General features: G+C 34.3%; 1 protein-coding gene across 2 annotated transcripts in view; it reads left to right on the top strand.

Annotated features, from left to right (window-relative positions):
* Positions 1 to 4,306: 4,306 nt before the first annotated feature.
* The window catches only part of LOC127841387 (kelch-like protein 3), a 94,695-nt gene continuing 74,845 nt past the window's right edge, over positions 4,307 to 24,156 (top strand). The window contains exon 1 of one of the 2 annotated variants that reach the window (XM_052370199.1): positions 4,307 to 4,575. In XM_052370199.1, the coding sequence (XP_052226159.1) occupies positions 4,519 to 4,575 (57 nt within the window). In that variant the 5' untranslated portion in view covers positions 4,307 to 4,518. The remainder of the gene's footprint in view (positions 4,576 to 24,156) is intronic. The other variant, XM_052370197.1, reaches the window with a different exon arrangement.

Below are 24,156 nucleotides of genomic sequence, written 5' to 3'. Positions count from 1 at the left end.
TGAAAGAGGCAATTTAACGATATAACTATAGACCGAAAAATGCGATTTAACTAATGTTTTTTTTCTCGGTCCCTTCATTAATTAACCAATTACAATCATTCGCAATATTACGAATATATGTGCAACTGTGACTTTTCACACCCTATCGAAAAGATATTAATACCTGACGCAAGCCGAAATAAAATACAAATTATTATGTATGTTTTATTTATTCACAGTTATAAATGCATCAAAAACATGCAAATCATGTTTCGCATAAGCTGAGTAGTATTTGTCTATACATATTATTGCCCTATTATCAATAACAAATATTAGACAATAGCATACGTGAGTTAGGGCTTGGCCGAACGTCTTAAATTGACCAACTGCCCAAGGGCCGTTATAAGGCTGTTGCCGATTATAGAAGTCCGGTCCATGTCTGACGTATCTTATCGTTTATCATACTATATTATCCTATTGTTTTGTCCTCTTAAATTACTTTCCAAACCAGCTTTCGGAACTTGTATTTTCAATCCAATCATAAGCAATTTATGACGGATCTCTAGTTACACAACCGATTTGAGATGGACTCTCGGGATTTTTGGAAAACGATCGGGTTGAAGTGGTTGATTTTGACAGTTAAATATTACACTAATAAATCAGAATCGACAAAATTTTAAACATATTTATGATTGTATATTAGTCGTACATACTTGGAAACTTCATTGGGCTAAATTTGTGTTTTCATAGTATGGCAGTTTAAATGAAGGTGATAGGATAGGAGAAACGGAATGGAAGTTAATATTGTTAGAATTACATTGTACGAAACATACAAATTCAGTTGTCATTGACGTAAGCGTGTCGTAAATTAAATTGTATTTGATGACTCCCTTTTCAAGCTATGTCTCCGCCTCAATTAATCCATGTATGTATAGGTTTTTGTCTACAGTTTCATTTTTATTCAGTATTTTCATTTGTGCAATTGTATTTACGTTTTTTTTTAATTGCTCAGTAATACATGGCTTAATTTTATTAACCAAGCCATTTTGCTCTGTTGACGTCGCACAATCGGATTCTTATCAAATATAGAAAAATCGACAGCGACTTAATATATAATATCGGCCGAGCTGGAACGAGGTTACGACCCGCATGAGGCGTTATTTATTTTATTTTTTAGATTCAGAGTTACCAGTTGTATTATCATAATTATGTAGTCAGGTAGAATATTGCTAGCATTGAAACTGTAAACACTGTAATTACCATATTTTCTACTTTATACATTGGATCGTTATAACGATGTCTCTAAACAGTAATAATACCATAAGAAAAACTTATATAGCAGTATACCAGTACGTACTTGCATGTAAATAACATTTATGGAGAATAACCATTTATTGTTTATATTAGATATTACACTACATTTTCATGATCATATGTACTAAAAGAAGGTGTTTAATTGTCTGTCTGGCTGGCTGGCTGTTCTTTGTTTTATATTAATTGCACTGTGAACGTCGGGTCATATAAGTAAACGCGTTTGGAGAAGGCAGACGTATCCTGTAGGCGGAAACTTTAATGCACTGTGTTTTATGCTTTGATATATTATAGTTACGCGTCACAGTCTAAATTAATTAAGTTGATTTTAGGGTGTCGTTGCGCATGGTTCAGCTGTGGCGCGAACGAATGTAGAATCGGAAGATGTGGAACGTTTAACTTAAAAAAAAGGTGCTGCTCAATCGATAGCAAAGAGTGTAAAAGAAGGGGTGAGAATTCGTATATTCCTTTTATTTTAAACTAACGTATCATCTGTTTTTGTACTTGTTCATAAAAATCTAGATTACTCTTTTTCTAGCTCGTTTTGCCATGCAATATAAACTCTTTGTACAAACGTATTTTATAAGAAAGCTGGTTCCTGATACTCTTTGGATAAATTACTATGTTTGTTATTCAATTCACATTGGGTGGAATCGAATTCATTTTGTCGAGTTAGCGCATATGCAAATATAATTGTAATTTTGGATGTTCTATTGTAACGATTGATTAAACATATTATTAAACTAATCGTGAATACATGTGAATGCAGTTATCTAGTTTCTAATTTATTTACTTTCAGATAATCCAGGAGGAGGGGGTGAGAATTCTATCGTATATTCACTTTTATTTTAAACTAACGTATCATCTGTTTTGTACTTGTTTATAAAAATCTAGATTACTCTTTTTCTAGCTCGTTTTGCCATGCAATATAAACCCTTTGTACAAACGTATTTTATAAGAAAGCTGGTTCCTGATACTCTTCGGATAAATAACTGTTTGTTATTCAATTCACATTGGGTGGAATCGAATTCATTTTTTCGAGTTAGCGCATATGCAAATATAATTGTAATTTTGGATGTTGTATTGTAACGATTGATTAAACATATTATTAAACTAATCGTGAATACATGTGAATGCTGTTATCTAGTTTCTAATTTATTTACTTTCAGATAATCCAGGAGGAGGGGGTGAGAATTCGTATATTCACTTTTATTTTAAACTAACGTATCATCTGTTTTGTACTTGTTGATAAAAATCTAGATTACTCTTTTTCTAGCTCGTTTTGCCATGCAATATAAACCCTTTGTACAAACGTATTTTATAAGAAAGCTGGTTCCTGATACTCTTCGGATAAATTACTATGTTTGTTATTCAATTCACATTGGGTGGAATCGAATTCATTTTTTCGAGTTAGCGCATATGCAAATATAATTGTAATTTTGGATGTTGTATTGTAACGATTGATTAAACATATTATTAAACAAATCGTGAATACATGTGAATGCTGTTATCTAGCTTCTAATTTATTTACTTTCAGGTAATCCAGGAGGAGGGGGTGAGAATTCGTATATTCACTTTTATTTTTAACTAACGTATCATCTGTTTTGTACTTGTTGATAAAAATGTAGATTACTCTTTTTCTAGCTCGTTTTGCCTTGTAATATAAACTCTTTGTACAAACGTATTTTATAAGCAAAATGGTTCCTGATATTCTTCGGATAAATTACTATGTTTGTTATTCAATTCACATTGGTTGGAATCGAATTCATTTTTCGCGTTAGCGCATATGCCATATATAATTGTATTTTTGGATGTTATATTGTAACGATAAATTAAACATATTATTAAACAAATCGTGAATACATGTGCATGCTGTTATCTAGTTTCTAATTTATTTACTTTCAGGTAATCAAGATTTGGGACCAACAGAACAGACTTAAAATTTGTATGCGATAATGTGTGTATTCAATTTTATTTGAATAACAATAAAATTTCAAACATTAAATTCCATAATATTTGATTCAGTCGATTTTATTAAGAAGAGTCATTCGATCGTCAGGATTATTCGTATAATCGCATTTTTGAATAATCGCTTCTCTGTGTACGTGTACATGTCTGACTTTATATTTTCAGTATAAATTTGACCTTAAGTCGTAAACCAAAAAGTTCTGTGTACATCTAAAGCAATATGACTTAAATAACTGGATACAAATACATATAATTATTAATTTAAAGATACTATACAGCTTTTATTTGTAGTTTACAGCGACCATATTATCGTATAATCTGTTAATTGTGGTTGTTTGATGCTTGGCGAGTATTATGCACTGCCTTTCAGATTGTGTGTCTCTCGATGTTAAATCCTCCACGTTCACACTTGATTACTCGGAAGTATGATTGATGATTCTTAGGTGTATAACATCGTGGAAATCGTTTGTAAAAAAATGTTATCTTTCGCATAAACTTGATTCGAATAATCGCATTTTTTCATTTGAATAAAGAATGCAAAACAACGGGACCGTTGCAGTTGTTCGTAACTTTACCAACACCATCATTTAATATCTAATTGCGATTCGTACATTCTAGATTCCACTTTATCCTGCCTCAGTTGCAAACATTGACCAAATAAAGCAGGGTCGGATAAACTAGTTGATATCCGGCAGTACATCACGTGACCGTGATCTAACCGTAAGTATGTATTCATACGCGCCGATTAACATGTTCTTTTATTTGACCTTTGAAATTAATTGGGACGCATCATGAAATTTATCGTAATATTATATATCATCATTTTTATCTTCTTAAAAATATATTACCGAACCAGACTTCCGTATTTATCATGTTCATTAGCTTGATTACGCAATTTATGACGTATCTAGTGTGACGTCATTTCTCTGACAAAACATACTATCTAGTTTCTCTCAGGATTTTAGGGACAATAATTTTGACGTGGTGGTTTTAACAGTATTTTTTAATATTTTAAAGCATCGAACGAATCATAAACGATTTTCGGAGTGTGTGCTTGTCATTCATAAGTGTTAACTTCGATAGGAATAAAATAATTCGCTACGACAGGATTACGGTTTCGTTAATCGGGTTTTGGGTCAGAATGGTTAGCATTCGATACAAACGCTATCAAAAAAGAGTGTGGTTTAAAATACATTCCGATAATAGAGATGGAAAAACAGAAAATGGATTCCGACAAAGGGATGGAAGAACAGACAATGAATGTGTATATCGTTGTACATTTATTGTTATAAACAATGGATTAAAGTTGTCATTAAGGTAAATACAATTTAGTTTTTGTTTTGCTGATGCATTTTGATTTCATTTTTTTACCAAGAAAAATATCACATTCTCGATTCGTTTTTTATTTCTTCTCTAAATAGTTTCGATAGGAAAGTATTAAAAGGAACAGTTTAATGTGGAACTATTTTTAGCGTGACACAATCGGTAGTTATTCGGTCGTCAGGAATGTAGGGGGCCCGACAAGAATAATTATATTGTTATGTAAATTAATCATTTGTCTTTGATAAAATGTGTCAACGGCATGAAGCAGGATAAATCGAATACATGGTTGGTGCCGAGATGGAGAAAGTTTATCCGGTTCGGCCCGAAAAAGAAAAATAGCGCTCGCTAAAGCTCGCCCTATTTTCTTTTTCTAAGCCTGACCGGATAAACTTTCTCCATCTCGGCACCAACCATGTATTCTCTATATATTAGGTTACGATGAACGCGGAATGTTATGATCGAATAATCCGCCCTATGCGATGTCTAGTACAATTCTTATTTTTATGCCTTCATCATACCCGCATCAACGAAAAAGTACTCCATCTGAAATTGTGTGTGTGTATTCAACCTTGAAATACAACAAATTCACGCATTATAGGGACACAATATTGTTTATTTTCATGACGTCATTTGATATGTGTTGTGTACATTCACTTAATTTTGTTTACCTTCGAAATAAATACATAAACATGCCAAAATGATTGGAGCTCAGCACGAAAACCACAAAGGAAGTGGTTTAGATGTTCGAAGCCTCGCGAAACAAGAAATAGTAACAAAGATAACTAAGAGCCTCCTTGCATTATCGTGACCGAACACTAGGCCCTAACACGTTGATCGGACAGAGGCCGAAGGATGAGATCCGTTAACGTGTTCGGACTGACAAGGAGAACAATCACTATAATTCGAGGAGGCTCTCAGTGATCTCTTCTATTTCTTGTATTATTATTCTGAATATGAGCATGCGCACTTCATCATACATCGAAGACAAATATTTAGCTTTTTTACTTCAAAAACATAATTCTTCCGACAGATTAGCGAATCGTCACCTATAAATAATAGCTTGTGGTTGTATATACCACGCATTTAGTATAAATTACTTAAGGATATGTTTGCAATGCATTGAAAATGATGTCATCATGTTTGACTTTGTTTTACCGAAAGATACTGAGTGGTTTTCTTTGAGTACATCCTACGATGAGAAACTGAAAAGCGTTTGATAAACTGAAATAAAAAAATTAATTTGCACCCAAAAATGTGGAAATGTTGATTTCGCTGTCTTTTAAACAATTTGTCCAATGTGTCACACTTAAAGCAGGAACACACATTCCTTCATTAATTATTGGGTTAAGTCATTCCATGTTGCGAGTATACATGTCCATTTACCCAAATAACGCAAATGTAGCTGTCTACTGACAGGTTTTACGACCGTTATCAGGTTGTAATGCAAACGCGCAATAAAAATATAACTGCCCGAAAATGTAGAGTAATTAATTATATGGGAACATTTGGATGTACGAAAAAGTGGAGTCAAACAAAATAATTATTTTATCTGTTTAGTCATTTCAATATACACATTAACCAACAACACATTTCGTACAAAAGGTATTTTAAACAATCCTGGTAGGGTAGAAGGTACTTTATAACCTATCAAAAGTTTACCGAAAACGGACCTCCCGAATTTTTTTTCAAGATGGCCGCCAAATCCTATTAATTAGCATAATTATGTAATTATCCACTTAAATTCGATTCTTTTGGTGTGTAAACCCAGGTTTTGGGGACCAAAAAACACATTAAGATCATCCGAAATAGTGTAGGTTTATTATGTTACACAGAAAACCAACATGGCGTCCAAAATTGCCACCGACACAATACGAAGGACAACAAGTCCATAACTTTTGACTCAACTGTGATGATTGTTGTGTCATTGGGAGACCAATGAACACTTTGATTGACTTGTCGATATCACAAAGCAGTTAAATAATCATGAAATCAAATTTATGACATTTAGCTGTCCAGTACCACCTTATACACAATCACTTTTGGCCATAACATGTGTCACAGAACGTTAAATTGGCGGTGTCGTCCTACTCCTCCTCAGTGCCGACTTCTTGTGAATTGTTTGGATTGTAACAGTTTGGTAAGTGCCACATACAGCCAGAGCTCCAGATAAGAGGCGTATCTGCGTATTTACGCAATTAAAAAAAAAAAAACGCATTAAAAATCGGCCCAATACGTAAAAAACGTAATACAAATCTTGGTACGTATTTTAAATAGATTAAAGTGCGTAACCGGTTTAACCAATAATCCAGTTGAGTTTTTAGTGTAAATTAACCATTGAATCAGAAGTAAGGCAACCAAAATAAGCTTCTAATAAAAATGGCGGCTCATCATGTTTGTGGATCAAAAAAGGGACGTTTTAAGCAACCAGCGGCTCCTGCGGGAACATTTTTAAAGAAAGTCTGTTCATATCGTCATTTTAAATTCATTCTGTTTGCATTTAATAATATAAATAACAAATAATAATATTTCTAGATTAAACACGCCATTTACTGTGTCAGTTTTCTATGGAAATGAAAAGTACTCCTAAATATTCCCTTAATACCCTTTATGGCTGAAACAAAGAAGTAAAATACGCTTTAACAATAATATCAGGGGGTGAAATACCCTTTAGACTAAATCCTTATCTGGAGTTCTGCATACAGCATTACAGGGGAGTCCATAGCGTCTGCAGCTGCATCTAGAGGATTCTATTGGATTTAGAGGATTTCGACTTGTCACCAATCAGAATCACCATCAAGCGTTTGAAAAGATTTGATATGTCCTCTTGAGACTTGTTTGGAAGGAGGATTGAACTATAACATGACTTTCGTGACATGAACAGACTTTGCTAATTCCGCAAGACTGACTTTCTTCCGATGCACAAAATCGTGAAGTTGATAACAACCTAAGTAAGCATGAACAAAAAGCAAATCATTGCACACTTCGTTTCCTTAAAGTTCGTTTAAAAGGTTAATATTATACACTTTGTGTTCCTTTGACTGTTTATTTACATTAGAGAGAAAGTAGATGGTCATATTGTCCCTTTCGGAGTAATGCAAGGGTATGATGAGCAAATATTTATCATCTCCCACCAACACTGTTGTTCTATGAATGTTTGTTTTACAATATAAACATCTGCATACCCTGGTGACAGAATAACATAGCATCCCCTTTTAGTCATAGCTGTGTTGATCAGAGCATTCATGCCTGCTTTGTTTTAGCCGTGTGACAGGGATGAAAGATGCAATGACAACCATTCCATTAAAAGTACCTATGCCGTAAATGGTGATACCGTTGTGGTCAACATTATCGGCGACAAAGAGAACATACATCTCCAACAAATCTATATCACTACTCAATCCGCTGCATTTTTCTCAAATCAAATAACTTCTGTATATTTACAACAAGATCCAATTTCGTGAAGAGTCTCTACAATAAACTTTGAACAATACATATGATGGATTTGTACAGCAAGTACCACGTGTAGTGATACAATCACAGCTCATGGACGAACTGCTTGAACAATAACATTACCAACTGCCGCGACTATGCGTCTTGTGTCTTTTCCATAAAACAATGTCTCCAGTAGTGTCCGCAGAAACGTCGATTCGTCAAGGTATTATCCTCAGACTTTATATCACATTAAATTAATCTAGAAGCAGTTTAAATGATAGCGGGTGTCTGGGACTCTTTATCATATTCCTAACACTTTTGCTTCTATTATGAACTCAATATTTGCGATGTTTGTTGTCTCATCGTAACAATATTTTCCAAACCTTCTCCTTGGGAACAATGAACAGTGTCTTTGAAGCGAGTTTTAAGATGCTTTTTCAAACTGTAATTGTCATAGGGTTCTTAATCAGGATTACAAAGGTGATCTCGCATTATTTATCTCAAAGATGTATCAGTTATTTGCTCCTCACTGTGTAATTCTAGGTGAGAGCACGTCTTCGAAAATGCTTCATACTTATTTACATCTTTAGGTAACCCAGATATTCTGCGTTTGATATCGAGTATATTTTGAAACTCTATTTGCACAGATTTAAAGAATATTTTTTTCCAGTACATGAATGATGATACGATCCGCCTGCTGCATGTGAATCTCGTATTAAATCCGGCCCTTTACAGTAAGTTCTCACTCAAATGAACTGGAATCAGAGACCTCAAAAACAGTCTCCACAAATTTGCCAGTACGTACCCTGTTAAAATGCCCTTTGTCAGATTAAACTTTACAACCACAGATTATGCAGTCTTTATGACTTTCGAAATCTCCACTTGATTTACAGAACTACAATTTTGCTTTGCAACATTATTTTTCATGTTTTTATTATTTGTGTACTGCTGACGACAATTTTATGTACTTTACTGGCAGCCTCATTTACAAGATCGTCTTGCCGTTTCACGCTTGCTTCATTTATTCCCTTCACTTTCTTCAACTAAATAGCAAACAAGTTATTCTTGGAAAGTTATTCTTGGAATTATCAATCTCCTTCTTCCTGCACATTGGACACAAATCTTGTTTGTCTGTGTAAGCACTCATTATTAAATCATTTCTGAAAAAAGAGGCAATAATTACTTGTTTACTGCTCTGATTTAAAATGCTGCAATCTACACAGGATAGGCCCAATATACCGGCAATGTCAACACAACCCTTAAAAACATTTGTAATGCAGTGTTTAGCACACGAAGGACTGATATGTTTGTACAATGGTGGTCTGTTTATATATTTTTGTTGTATATGACGCCCAAGCTTCAATATCGGAATGGGTAACCCTCTAGAACCCAAGGCATGTTGTAATTACAGACAAATTCTTAAATATTTTAAACAAGTTTAAACTGGAGATAAATATTTAAATCAAAACTTGCAAAACTGTTTATGATAAAAAATACGAACACTGATTTACAAATTAATTCGTTTTCTCTGTTTTCCAAATACCCAGTCAATAAATTTGCTTTACTTTACTGTTTATAACTTTAAATGAGGAAATTACAATATAGCGCTGCTGCATTAAGATCATATTGTAATCCCTTGTATAAAAGATTTTAGACAAACAAAATCGTGCACTGCTGGGTTAACTGTCAAAAATAAGCATTCTGTTTTACAAAAGCGACTGCATTTAAAGTTAAATATACCTGCAGACGGATTGAAGCACCTTGTATTTACAATCATAACAAAGAAAATTGTAGGTAGTTTACTTACTCTTATTTGATTTCACTGCGTAGTAACTGATTCATCATTAGTACATTAGTGTGCGCACCAGCATCATCATCACCATCATCATCATCAGCAGCATAATGCTAAGCAGCAGCAGCCGCAGCAGCAGATGCATCATCATCATGATCATCATCATTATAATCATCATCATTATCATCTGAATTGTTATTTACAACAGATGAGTCAATCACATCATCATCGCATCTCAAACCGCAACCTCCGTTTTGCGTGTATGCCGACGTTTTCATCCTCTCCTGCTCCTCTTCATCATCATAACCATCATCATCATCAACATAATCAACATTACCATTATCATCATCATTAATGTCGAGCGTTTCTTCATCGATGTTTTGAAATGTATGTACATCAGTGTCACTATCATCATCATAATCATAATAATATGAATTATCATCATCATCAACAACAACATTGTTATTTACAACAGAAGAATCAACATCAGAAAACAAAGGATCATCATTAGCAGCGGCATCATCATCACCATGTTTTGTCATCATCATTTGCACATAATGGTGCGCAATGCGCCACATCATGTTTTGGGTGTTTGCCGACGTTTTCATTTGATTTTTCGTGATTTTGATGACATTCGGTGTCAATTTCAACATCATTATCAATGTCAAGCGTACTATACTTGTTGTTTGTACAGATCTATGGTGCTACAGCCGGTGGTAAGCTACGGTAACGATTACATTCTGCCATTGACAGGACATCCTCAGTCTTTGCATTATCTACCATCGGCACGATATGCTTGGGGTCCCATGTTGATGTTTGATATTTGTGGCTTTGTTGGGAGCTCCATACTTGTCCACATCGATGTGATGGTACCGCTCTCTGGGTCCGCCAGTTGTGGTCTAAGGATCGTAGTTGTCACCTCCCAACTGTAGTTGCTACCGTTCGCCATAGGAATCATTACTTTGATGAGAAGATTCAGCAGTCTTGACAGTGTTATAACATGTGCGTGGATGTGAAGGATCCAGGATTGACGCAGCTGATACAGTCCTTGTCGTATGGAGGGCGTTTTACGGTGAACCGCTTAAATTGTGATTGGCGCATGATGTCAGCTTTGTTCAGAACCATTTCAATGCAGCAACGATATCTGGATTCTGTTGAGCGAGATTCATTATCGGCTAGAACCGTCGATACTGAATTTAACAAACTATCCCCGTCTAGAGAACTGTGGAGTGCTGTTTTGTCAGTACAGTGAACAATAGCAGCCAGTGTGTCGCCCACAACATTCCGCTTGTGATGTTGGATAACGTTATAAAGAGTGGTTTGGATTTTGAAATCTTTAACGTCCAATCTTTCGCGCTAAACATACTTTGTCAATTTTTGGCCACTCTTGTTTGTGCGGCTTGACGCAGCCGTTCTTAACCCATCCATTAGTCGAACGTTCTATCATCGTTGGTGCGATAACGGAAATAGATGTAGCAAAGCGGAAAATAGCTCCGGTGTTTTTGAGTGGCAGAGTCAATTTGCTTACACGGAACGTATGTCAATGAGTTGCAGGTCTTAAAATACCAAAAATGATGTAAATTATCATATTTCAATCATTATTTAATAGAGCCATTGCATTAATTTGTTTTTAGCAATTCATAATTCGTTACATACATGGTAATTTTTTTCTTTCGATTAAACTGTGTTACTTTGAAACATTTATAAAACAAAATAAAAAAGCAGAATAAATTTAAATTGCATGTATGAATAAAAATTAACTATTATTTTATTTACACGTAAACTGTTTCTTGTTATATCTATACTGCATATATAAATAGAACTACACATTTTAAATTTTACAACGTGATATTTCGCACTATAGAAAAATGAATATAGGCTACAGTCTTTGTTACTTTGTGTTTTCAGTGTCTTTAATGTTTTATAATATTTATTATCTACCAATGACTATAGTGTGTGTATTGTTAACTTGCGCGGCACCATGTATTGTCTCACCGTTACAATAGAGTTTAAGAAAATTTCACACCCTGTCATAAACCTGTTATTAATAACCCCGATTGTGGTTTTATCTGGCGCTAAATTATTAGTACGCGAACGGATATCGTAATTATTTTAAGTTTTCCGACACTGACAAATCATAAGAAATTTTATGTCTGAATATTAAGATGCTCAAAAATATTCCCAAAATACAGTATCCAAAAATTTAGAGACACTGGCAACTAACCTTATGCACTGGATTTTCCCATACTCCTTTGCATTACGCCATTTAGTAATAATAGCTTGTAGGTAACATTGTTAAGCATTAATTTCTAGTATTAGGATATGTTCGCAATGAATTCAAATTAAGTTGACCTCGTTTAACCGACAGAAATTCCACTTTGAAAACAGAGTACAATGATTATCATTTGGTAAACTTTAGTAAGAATATTTAATGAGCACCCAAACAAAATGTGGATATTTTCATTTCATTGTCTTTAAAACATAAGAATTTAGCACAGTTAAATGTGTGCAAATCTGTCAAACTGCTAAGAAGAAACATGTAGCTGTCCATCGCCCCGATTTTTCGTATCTCGAAGTGTCTGTCTGTCTGTCTGTCTGTCTGTCGATCTGTCATTTTTGCATTTCGGTCTGTCAATCAGTATCTCTGTCTGTCTTGTCCGTCGGTTTGTCAGTTTTTCGGGTTATCTGTCCGTCTTTCGGTTAATCTGTCTGTCTCCCGGTTTCCTGTCAATCGATTTTTCTGTCTATAATCAGTCTGTATGTCAAACATCTCTCGGTCTTTCTGTCTGTCTATCGGATTTGGGTACAGCGGAAGACTTCGGACAAAACATATCAAGTGACATAACCTCATTGTCCCAATAAATGTAACCTATATCATTAGTTGGCACTTTTATGTATGTGAAAATTTAAACACTTATAATAACAAGAACTACTAGTTGTATAGAACACTATTTGTATTCGCAACAAGTATTTTTCTTACGGCATGTCAATGATGTTATTGAAATGCCTTATTCGGTATGGAGTGATAGATTAAAATATGTTCTTATATCTAATAGACCATATTGTAAACTACCCAAAGGCATACAACAATGGAGTGGCTGACGTTAGACGATATTTAAGATTTGAATGCTCCATAATGATATCTCTAAGTGCTCGTATTACGTGGTCTTTATAAAGACCTGCTATGTCCATGGCGCTCTGTATTCAATATTTGTAGACTGCTGGGTAAGGATCGAACAGTGTAATATATTGGGGACTAGGAGTGCGCAGGTAGGTATTATGTTACTTAATGAATTCGTCTGAGGTCTACTGTAAATATAATTCTCAATCTTTATGGGTAATTATAGTGATTGAACTTGTATTCCGGCTAAACAATATACATTTGAACTTAATTGTCCATCCGTTTTTAGAACACTAAGAGTTTGTGTCTTTTGATTAGTTGCTGACAAATAAACATAATTCATCTCGCTTCACAAAAGAGCTACGTTTATGCAAACACACAGTGATACGAGCGTTTTCAATAATAAATGTTGTCTAAAAACCAATCGTTTTCAACAAATTGGTTTTATGTAAGAAAACACCAAAAAATAAAATCATCAGAAACATCGGCATCCGTCATATAAAACTTCAAATACGACCACTGCCGCCGTTGCCACAGCTGACGCCGCCATCACTAGAATCATCGCTACCACCGCTGCCTCTATCACCATCGCTACAACCCCACCTAAACCACTACTTCTACCACTACCAAACTATCCCTCACTACATATACCGCCACCACCACCACCGCAGCCGCTGCAACTACCACCATCAATGCTACAACCTTCATCACCATGCTACAACTTATAATCAATTCGCTTCTATAATTATTATAAACACTTGATGATTTTGTTACACACATATTTTATATACTGTCTCACTATTCATTCAGACGCGCTGTAATATAACTCATAAATGAGATGAATGGACTCTCTGTACATGTACTTGGTTTAAGGAATTTATTACTGTAACCTATTTTGCTATATAAAAGGGACATTAAACATTATCATTTAATTGCTCCTGTATTTGAACTTAAAATTAATCACAGTAGTTAGCGCAGTAAGTAGTTGATAAACTTAGGAATTGTTCTTATATTTTTTAATGGATCTGTATAAGCAAGGCAGTCAATTTTGTATGAAAACTCACTTAGTATAAATGTGAAAAAGTGAATCAAAATATCATTATGCTTAGTGCCTTACAATATGTGTTAAAACGGGTTTAAATCTAGCGAAATTGTTTCAGTACCGTTTCTACCAATACCAATGCTATCTTACCCCAGTTATTTGAACAATATTTTTCAAAATACCACGATACCCACGTTAATTGGCTAACACATGATTGTGTAAGTTTCACCTCACTTAATAACAGTATTTATTGAATAAAGTGCGTCAACAAAGTCCGAGTTTCATCAACGTAGCTTAAGTACCTTACCTTTTGATGTATCGGAAGATCCTGGGTCCGCACTCACACAGCCTTTAAAAAGTGTCTGCATTAAAACAGATAATGATTTTTCGGCGTGCTGTATTAAGCCAGCTTTTCACCTTAGCCTGACCTTTGTTAGCGTCCAATAGAATTCAAATAAAACTTCCCGCGGCCAAGTACAGATGAATACACTTCATTGACTGCATTGGCTGATTTGAGAATACGACCAGAACATTGGAAACATGTCCGCGTCTTTGTAACACTGTTTTACTGCGTGTTCAGCATGAAACAATTTTATATCTAATGAAAAGGCTTAATAGATAGAACAGTTTTACACTCAATCTCGAAATCAATACAGTTTGTGCGTCCACCTTTTATTTTCAGAAGATTTTCAGCGCGAGAACGTTTGCTCTTAAAGGCTATGTTTTCATATTTAGTACTAACTTCCATATTCCTGTCAACATGTTAACATGTTAAAGCATAGAGAGCAGTGGAAGCGAAGACTCACTTTGATGCATTGCATTTCAACTCGCGAGGTATATCGGGTCAATTTGCGGCCACTGTGAGTGAATGTCAGAGTTTACGTACAGGTCATCGCTGCCTCTCTACCCTATGTGCTGATCTGAGTTCGCGGCCAGGAAAATAATCGTTACATAATAAAGACGCTATAGCGTGAACTAGGTGAACTGGAATTTTCTTTAGACCAGACAGATGTTAAATGAAGATATCCAGCGATATCATATGGTATGTCAATAATAGATTCTTAATGTGTTTTACAACAATACCATGATAAATATTATTTTTAATTAATTTAACAAGAACTATGCCATCATATTGACTAATGAATTAAGCATGAGCGCAATGATTCTCGATACTGTTAATAATCGAATCAAATAGCAACGCCAGACAAACCACTAAAACAGGTTTGTTCGAAGAACGCGCGTATAAATATTTAACATATGTACAAATACTTCGCGTGTGGCCGGTTGACTCATATGTTTTAATTTCACTTCCATTCTTCTTTTGGTTTTCTGTTTTGTATCTATGCGTTTATGACCAGCAATATGTAATGTAAAATAAGCCGCGAAAACTCCCGCGTATCATCCCGTACTGCGTTTGCTGCAGCTAAGAACTGCACAGAAAAAGACATTCGCTATCTTTGATCTCATTCATTGAAGTCTTTACCTTTCATTAACTGCAACCACAATCAACGCCGTATATCTTTTTTAAAGATATTTCTTGTTTGCAATAACCTCTTACAGGCAATACAACTATGCAAATCCTCAATTCGCAGAGTTTAAGTATTATTGTATTAACATTGTTATGTTTACCATTTTATAAAAAAAAACAAAGACGGTATACATTAGTTATAAAATATATATTAGCATCTAAACGCGATATAACATAGGACATAATGTTTATTATAATTATCTTTTTAAGCAATGAATTAAAGCGTTTTACTTCTTGCAACGTTATATTGTTAACTGAATTGAACACAGTGCGTATCTTGTAAAAACATATGATAGGTACAAACAAACAAGTTTGTAGTTTGCATTTGTATGTGTTTTGTACCTCATTAAAAATTAACATATTATCTGAAAACAAAATACTTAGTGACTCTTGCTCGATCGATTGTCCGGTATTTGCAAGATTATGTAAAAAACAACACTATGATGGTACAGTTAGACAGCATATTTAAAATCCTTTCAAACCACACAACTATCAACCCAGTCCCTTATTACTCTAATGAAGTTATTATTAGTGAACAATTTGAGGTAGTTTTTGTAACTTCTTATTTGATTGGGATTTCTAAAATTTTCTAAATCCGGATATCACTATACGAACATTCTACTACATGAACAAGAACATCATCATCATCTACAGTGTTTAATATAACTGTAGCTTGTCACGAAAGAGTAGAATGTATTGCAAATCCACGCCGTTCTTCAGATGTGATTTTTTAAATAATACTTTCGCAAAAGAATAGAAAATGATCGTTTAAAATCGGGCCGTAAAATTTGAACGCGCCTGCACGGAAAATTTTAGTATATGTTCAGTCTTCTTCATTAATTTTTATATTGTTAACTAGCGAATACTGATTTGGATATCATAGTCCATTCTTAGTACGTTTTGAATTTTACAGATTTTAAATCCGTTTTAAAAAATCTCAACTTATTTATTCTGTTTATTGTAAATGGGCAATATAATACGTATACAGTCGAAACTAACCTAACGGCCACCTGAAATTAACGGCCACCTGCAGACAACGGTCAGTCTGAAATCCCTCCGACGAAAAAACCTCTATATTACACTTGAAAATAACGGCCACCTGTCCATAACGGCCAACGGCCACTATATTCCACTCCAAAATTCATGTTTGAACTGAAATCAACGGTCACGCGTCAGTCGTCTCGAGTCGCGAAAATTAAAAATACAGCACATCATTTGTCCGTCTATTTTGCGGTTAAAGCGTCTGATAGCGGTAATTGCCTTTGATATAATAAAAGCGGCCCGCTGCGAGTAAACACATAATAAGGTGTTGAGAAGAATTGTTTTCCGGGGATAGTTGTCGGGGTATCTTCAAAAGAAAATATGTCAGCGTTTGTGACATGTTTAAAGCAATTATCGCTAATAAAATGACCGCTAGTAAGTACTCTGCACTTCCACCATCCAGCACCGTCTGCTCCGTCAGCAAAACGTGCCAGTACATCGATCATTTAAAGAACGTTGCTTTGTCAAAGAATAACCAGGTAATCATTGACTCCATCATGAAATTTCAAGACGAATTATGTGCGCACCGGGTCAAGAGTTCTAGTATTCAAAAGAATATTAGCGAGTTTTTTTAGCATGGAGTAATTGTTTTGATTGTTGCGAGTGATAATGGTTGTGTATGTTTTGAAGTTTTTTGCGTAATAAGTTATCTTGTTTTTTTTTGCATGATGTGCTATGTTTTTTTGTTATAAAGAATGAATGAATGTTTGTATTTTGAATCAGGTTGTTAAATGAAAATGCTGTTTGTGTGATGTTTGCGAACGAATAAATTTTAACACATTTTTGCGTCTTTTTCTTTTAATGAGAACGGTACAGTTAGACCGTACAATCGGTTTATGACAGCGAATCCGCTTTTTAGACTTGTACGGACGTGACGTCAATGGCACGTGACAAGCTTTATTTATTGAATGAACGAGATGCATGAGTAAACAATTATACGTATACAATTAGCGTTGATAAAGTCATTGCTTTAGTTTAACAATATGAAATTAAATCAATCTATAAGATATTATTCTGTATTATTCAATGTAAGTAAATTCTGTTATTATGCTTAGTTAACGGCAATGAGCATTTGCTTTACACTGTATGCAAACGACTGGGTGGGGTAACGACGTAGAAATACTACCAACTGACCAACCATCTTAAAATTGTGATCCGAATTCAACGGTCACCTGTGGACAACGGTCACTTTGGTCATTTCCCTAGACTGACCGCTGAATTCCGGTTTGACAAGTTACGACGTGCGCACGTCATAGTTATCGCCTGCATACGTCATAGCTATCGCGTGCGCATGTCATAGCTACAGCGTGCGCACGTAGAAGAGACCGCCTAATAACATATTTCCTATGCCACCTTAGGCATTCGAAGTTATGCCTTTTTTTAAATATCTTAGTCAACTGTTAACGTCATTTTGTAAACCATAGCAATATATTCACACAAACAGAAACACGTTTTTCCAAAAATAAATTGTACTTACTGGAATTAATGTAATACTATTGTTAATACAATTTTAATACAATATTAATAGACACAGCTAGATGAGCCGCTTTATTTGAAAATTATTCATTTGTCATATAATACCAGCGTAGCTTCGGCTAGCCTGTACATCCGCACAGTCTGGTTAGGAGCTACAACGTCCGATCATGAAACCAGAAAACATGGCCTGACATAATAGCGGACAGTGTTGCTCCTGATTAGCTATGACGGAGCTACGTTTGTCGTATATGACATAAGACACATTTTCGCATAACAAGGGTCATTTGATCTTTTTTTATATCCAATATAAGACATACAATGTATACATGTATATGATCATAAAACAAAGTGATATCATGTAGCAACAATAATGTTCAGACATGTTATACAATATATGCTAATATATACTTTTTTGACCTTGTGGTTTCCTTTAGGTAAAAAAAGGGTTAATATGTATTTTTTGGTTGTTTTTGATAAGTGTTTTTTTTAAAGAAAAATATTCAAAACAAACAGAATAGTAATGAATACAAATGAGTTGCATTAAGTGGATAGAAAGCATACTGGACTTGTTTATGAAAGTTTAATGTGTTTCCATTTTTGTTCAAATATATGAAGTGTATCATTGTTTAGGGCTATTTCTTTTTCAATTTGAATCTTCAGTTTTAAATAATTGTTAAAGCAGTTCTTTGTAGGTATTTGTTTTCTGTATTTCATCCTGAATATAAAATATTTCATTAATATAATTATGTAATTCACAGCGTTATTAACCTCTTGTATTTTGAAGGTATTTAACCCTAAACTAATGTCTAAGAGAAATAGTTTAACATTTAATTGTTGTTTCTCTAGAAAGGTTGTCATCCATAGAGGTTGAATATGTTTACACTCCCAGAAAAGGTGTTCTATTGTTTCAATATGTTCACTACACATATCACATAGATTTGTGTTGGATAGGTTGCACTTAAAAAGATATTTATTTGTAGCTATGATTCTCTGGATGTATTTATATTGAAAATTTATCAGTGTGCTATTAGTAGTTGATTTATATGGCATGAAAAATATTTGTTTTCAATTAAATTCTTTTTATCGAAGAAGGTTTTTCCATTTAGTTTGAGATTTAGAGATTTCGGCAGGGTTTTTAATTTGAGGTTCTAAAATATTTTGTTCGTTTTCTACGAATGTTTTTTGAGTACATGGTGTGTTATTTGTATTGGTAGCAGCTTTGATATGTATAGGTATACTTTTGATTAATGTGTAGTACATCAGGAAATTACCTGTAGGTATTCCGAATATGTAGCAAAGGTTATCAAAAGAATAGAAGTCGTGTATTCTGTGTTCGTACAATTGATCTACATATTTTATGCTAAGTTCGAACCAATGTTTATAGAAAAACGTTTTATTGTTAGTAGTTATGTCTTTATTGTTCCATAGAATGATTTTACTGTCTATTGTGGTTTCTAAATTATGCGTTTCACAAATATCATTTAATGGGTTTGGGAGAACTGTTAGTGTATAAATTAATATATGAAGTGCAAACGTTTTCAACACAGTGTTTTATTTTCCGATAAGTGTAAGTTTACGATGCTGCCATGATTTTAAACAATTTTTACGTTTTTGTAATTAAGGCAATATGTTTTTTAGAATTGTTTCATTTTCACTGTTTGTAAAGGTTATTCCTAACGTTGTTGCTTCATCTGATGTCCAGTTGAATTTCATTTCTTTTTTTAAAGATGAATATTACTTTGTTTAAATTTACCTACTCATAGCAAAGTGCATTTACTTTTGTTCAGTTTCAGACCCGATTCCATTCCAAAAAGGGTTAGCGATTCTATAAGATTATTGAATGAGTCACTACTGTCATTTAAGAAATAAGTTGCGTCGTCAGCAAATAGGGACTGTTTAATTTCTTCGTCAGGTTCAAGCGATATTCCCTTTATATATTTATTTTATTGGATATAGTGTGATGGATTATCGATGCATATAATAAATAGCGAGGATGTAAATGGACATCCTTGTCTTACCCCACGTTCGATGTTATAACTGTTTGAGAAAAAGCCATTGTTAATAATTATTCTGTTAATATCGGTATAAAATAGTTTGACCCATTTAATTAGACTTTCACCGAAATTCATATTTTCTAAGCAAGAGAACATAAACGAGTGGTCTAGTGAATCGAAAGCCTTTTCGAAATCTTTAATCATTGTTCAGTAAACTAATCGGGCGCCAGTTTGATAAGGATTCTAAGTTTTTTCCAGGTTTTGGAATGAGTGATATTATACCTTGTTTTTGTAGCGTAGTTAAGTTTTCGTTGTTAAATGAATAGTTAAGTGAATTAATTAAATGTGTTTTAGTATCATTCCAGAATATTTTATAAAATTCGATTGTGATGCCATCAGATCCTGGACTTTTGTTATTTAGCATTTCTTTTAGTGCTAATCCACATTCATATTCATTAAGTAATCCGCCACACAGTAGTTTTTCCTCTTGATTTAAAGCATGATGTGTATTTTTAAAAAGGGTGTTATTTTTAACATGTTTTCGTTTATAGAGAGTTTCGAAAAATAAACGTTGTTCTTCTAGTATTTGAGTTATGTTTGTTATGTCTTCGCCATTGACTACTAATTTGTGTACAGTTTTTTGTTCACTTCTACGTTTTTCGCCTTTGCGAAGTATTTTGTATTTTGTCATTGTGTTCAACATGCTGTGCACGTGCTCGTAGTATTATTCCATTGAGATGTGTATGATACATTTCTTCTAATACTTTTTTAAATGTTATTTCATTTTCAATGGCTTTGGTATCGTTTGTGTTTGTTTCATGTAATTGCTTTTCAAGTGCGTCAATGTTTTTGGTAGTTTCAGTTTCAAGTTTGTGTGTTTCTTTTTGTTTAAATTATGTGTATCTAATTGTTGTGTTACGTATATTTCCTTTAATTACTTCCCAATAGGTGTTTGGGTTCGCATCTTTATTATTTTGAACTGTATTTAATATTTCTTGTTTTATTTGCGTTTGATTTTGTGTATCTAATAAGATGCTGTTATTAATTTTAAAGTATCCTGGGCCTCTTTCAGGTTGTATTTTGTGTAGTTTTAGTTCAACTAGAGAGTGGTCAGTCCTGGTTTTATGCTACATGTGTCAATAATGTTGCAAAGTGACTCAGATATTTAAAAGTAGTCTAATCTACAGAATATTGTTGGTTTTGTGTTTGAGTGCCAGGTGAATTTGCTTTCGTTTGGATATACTGTACGCCAGATGTCTATCATATTGTAGTTTTCAATTATGTTATTTAAAATGTTTCTATTTTTAGGATGAGTGTAAAGGTTTCCCTTCTTTTTATCTAATAATGGGTTTAGAACAGTATTGAAATCACCACCGACTATAATGTTTTTATCATTGGATCTAAATAATGTATACATGACTAAAATGATTTATACAAAAACCAGAAGATTGTGGTCAGGCAGTTGTATATCGTCTTAAATATTATTAATGACATAGGACCTTTGACCTCAAGATTATTTATCAGTTGTGTGTGCAGTATGACAGCGTTGTCTATACAAAAGCGATGCATTTATACTGGTGCAGCGCTGGACTATTCACCAATTGGCCCCTACCATCCGCCTAAACAAACTATATCAGTTGCATAAACGTAAAAATGTATCGTATTGAGCACCATTATTTATGAATATTATTATTGTTATTACCTTAGTATTGAAATGAGTATTCAAATGATTAAAATAATGATAATGATAATCTTCTTCTTCTTATTATTATTATTACTATTATTAATATTATTATTATTATTATTATTATTATTACCACCACCACCACCTACTCCACTACCACCATCACAACGACCGCCACAACCGCCACCAAAACCACCACCACCACTACCACTACCACGACTACTACTTCTACTACTATTACTACTAATAATAATAATATAATAATAATAACCACCGCCACCACAACCATAACCACCACCACCACTACCAATACCAATACCTACTACTACTACTACTACTAATATAATAATAATAATAATAATAATAATAACATTAATAATAATAATAATAATAATAATAATAATTATTATTATTATTATTATTGTTATTATTATTAATATTATCATTATTTTTAATACAAATACACAAGTGCACGGTGGCCAATGAGACCTTATCGTTCACGGGTATTAATAAAAAAAGGAGAATTATATAACAATAATAAAAAAATGAAAATCATATTAGATCCATTTTAATTAAAAATAGATAAATGATTATGTACATCTTTCGTTAAGTGTATAAATTTTGTCCTATTATAACCATAATTAGTATTGTTATCATCATCATCATCATCATTAACTTCAGCATCACAATCATCACTGACATTAACATAATGATCATTATCATCATCACCACTATTATCACCACTATTATTATTATAATTATTACCATTTATGGTATTTTTGTTGATGGCTTGTTTACTGGATTGAGTGTGCTTTTATTGTTCCCAGGAGAGGTGTTAGTGGGGGGGGGGGGGTCGAGCGGGATACAGGAAACGCCCCGCTTCCAGAGGCGTTCCTGGTTTTTTTAAGTGCCCGGTGTAGAGCACCGATACACTGCACCCCCGTTTAACGTCCCTCGCGGAAGACATGTAAGTCAGTTAGGTTAGTATTAACAGTATTAGTTAAATCAATTTACACACACACTAATAACCATATATATGCGCAGTGATTGAGAATCTAGCAAATTGCTGAGTAGGTATACAGCTTCCTTCCTAAATTAGACTGTTTACTCGTCGTCCATATATATAAAATATCATGCAATATAAGCCAAATAATATGATAAATACGAGAGACCATGCGATAGACAAGGAAAAAAAACGCCGCCGTTTTTATGTTTTCGTTTGATTTGGTTTGCATTCATGGGTAAATTAGAATTACCTAACTTGTTCATTTAACACTCCAGTCATATAGCGGACACCATGCACTGTTACACCACACTACGGGAAAGCATCATCTACACTACAGTAGGGAAAACAACAACAACAAATACCGTCACCATACTTTTGTGTACATGTTAGGTGGGTCATGTCAATAGAGCCAGAGTGCACGGACGAGATGGTATTTGTTAAATCAATTTACACACAGACTAATAACATATATAAGAGCAGTGAGTGAGAATCTAGCAAATTGCAGAGTATGTATACAGCTTCCTTCCTAAATTAGACTGTTTACTCGTCGCCCATATATATCAAATATCATGCCCTATAAACCAAATAATATGAAAGATACGAGAGAGCATGCGATAGGCAAGAGAAAAATCGCCACCGTTGGTTTTATGTTTTCGTTTGATTTGGTTTGCATTCATGGGGGAAAATAAGAATAACCTAACGTATTCATTTAACACTCTTGTCATATAGCGGGCACCATGCACTGTTTACACTACACTACGGGAAAGCATCATCTACACTACAGTAGGGAAAACAACAACAACAAATGCCGCCACCATTCTTTTTTTGGTCATGATGGGTGGGTCATGTCAACTGAGCCAGAGTGCACGGACGAGATGGTATCTCGCCAGACGCGCCCTAGCTACTAACCCTGTCGACACGCTCCACTGGACGCTCCATCCAACATGTTTTAATAGTGTACATATGGGAATAATTATTTACTTATCATATTTAATTACAACATTATTTACACCTATAGGGGTTAAATGGGAGTAAATGCGATTTGCCCACGTGCGCACTTATTGTATCTTCCGATACTGCGTGGAAGTACGTTGTATGTGTGCTTTCCCCCTGCCTTAATTCGTAGTCGGTAGCTGATTACAGCTTTAGAGAAGGAAAAGAGGGTCTCGCGGAACCCTGGGTTTTGTTATCTGGAGCGATGTTTTGTTTTAAAAGAGGGATTAGAGCTTATCCATAGAGGTCGAAAAAGGCCGAGTGACATACATGTATGTACTAGGGGGAATTAACGTACCCTTCCGTCGTTTTAATATTGTTTGTTGTTAAGGCCCGGTCACACCGCCAGAACTTTGCTGGAGCGTTCCTTGAACGGTATGAAGATGGGGCCGAATTTCGGCAACGCTCGTCACCGCGCACAAAATGGGGAAAAAATCGACAACACGGGCGTTGCCAAAGCGGTGCA

This window comes from Dreissena polymorpha, chromosome 8, assembly GCF_020536995.1.
Source record: "Dreissena polymorpha isolate Duluth1 chromosome 8, UMN_Dpol_1.0, whole genome shotgun sequence".
Taxonomy (NCBI): Eukaryota; Metazoa; Mollusca; class Bivalvia; order Myida; family Dreissenidae; genus Dreissena; species Dreissena polymorpha.
This window is presented reverse-complemented; position numbering and strand designations above follow the sequence as displayed.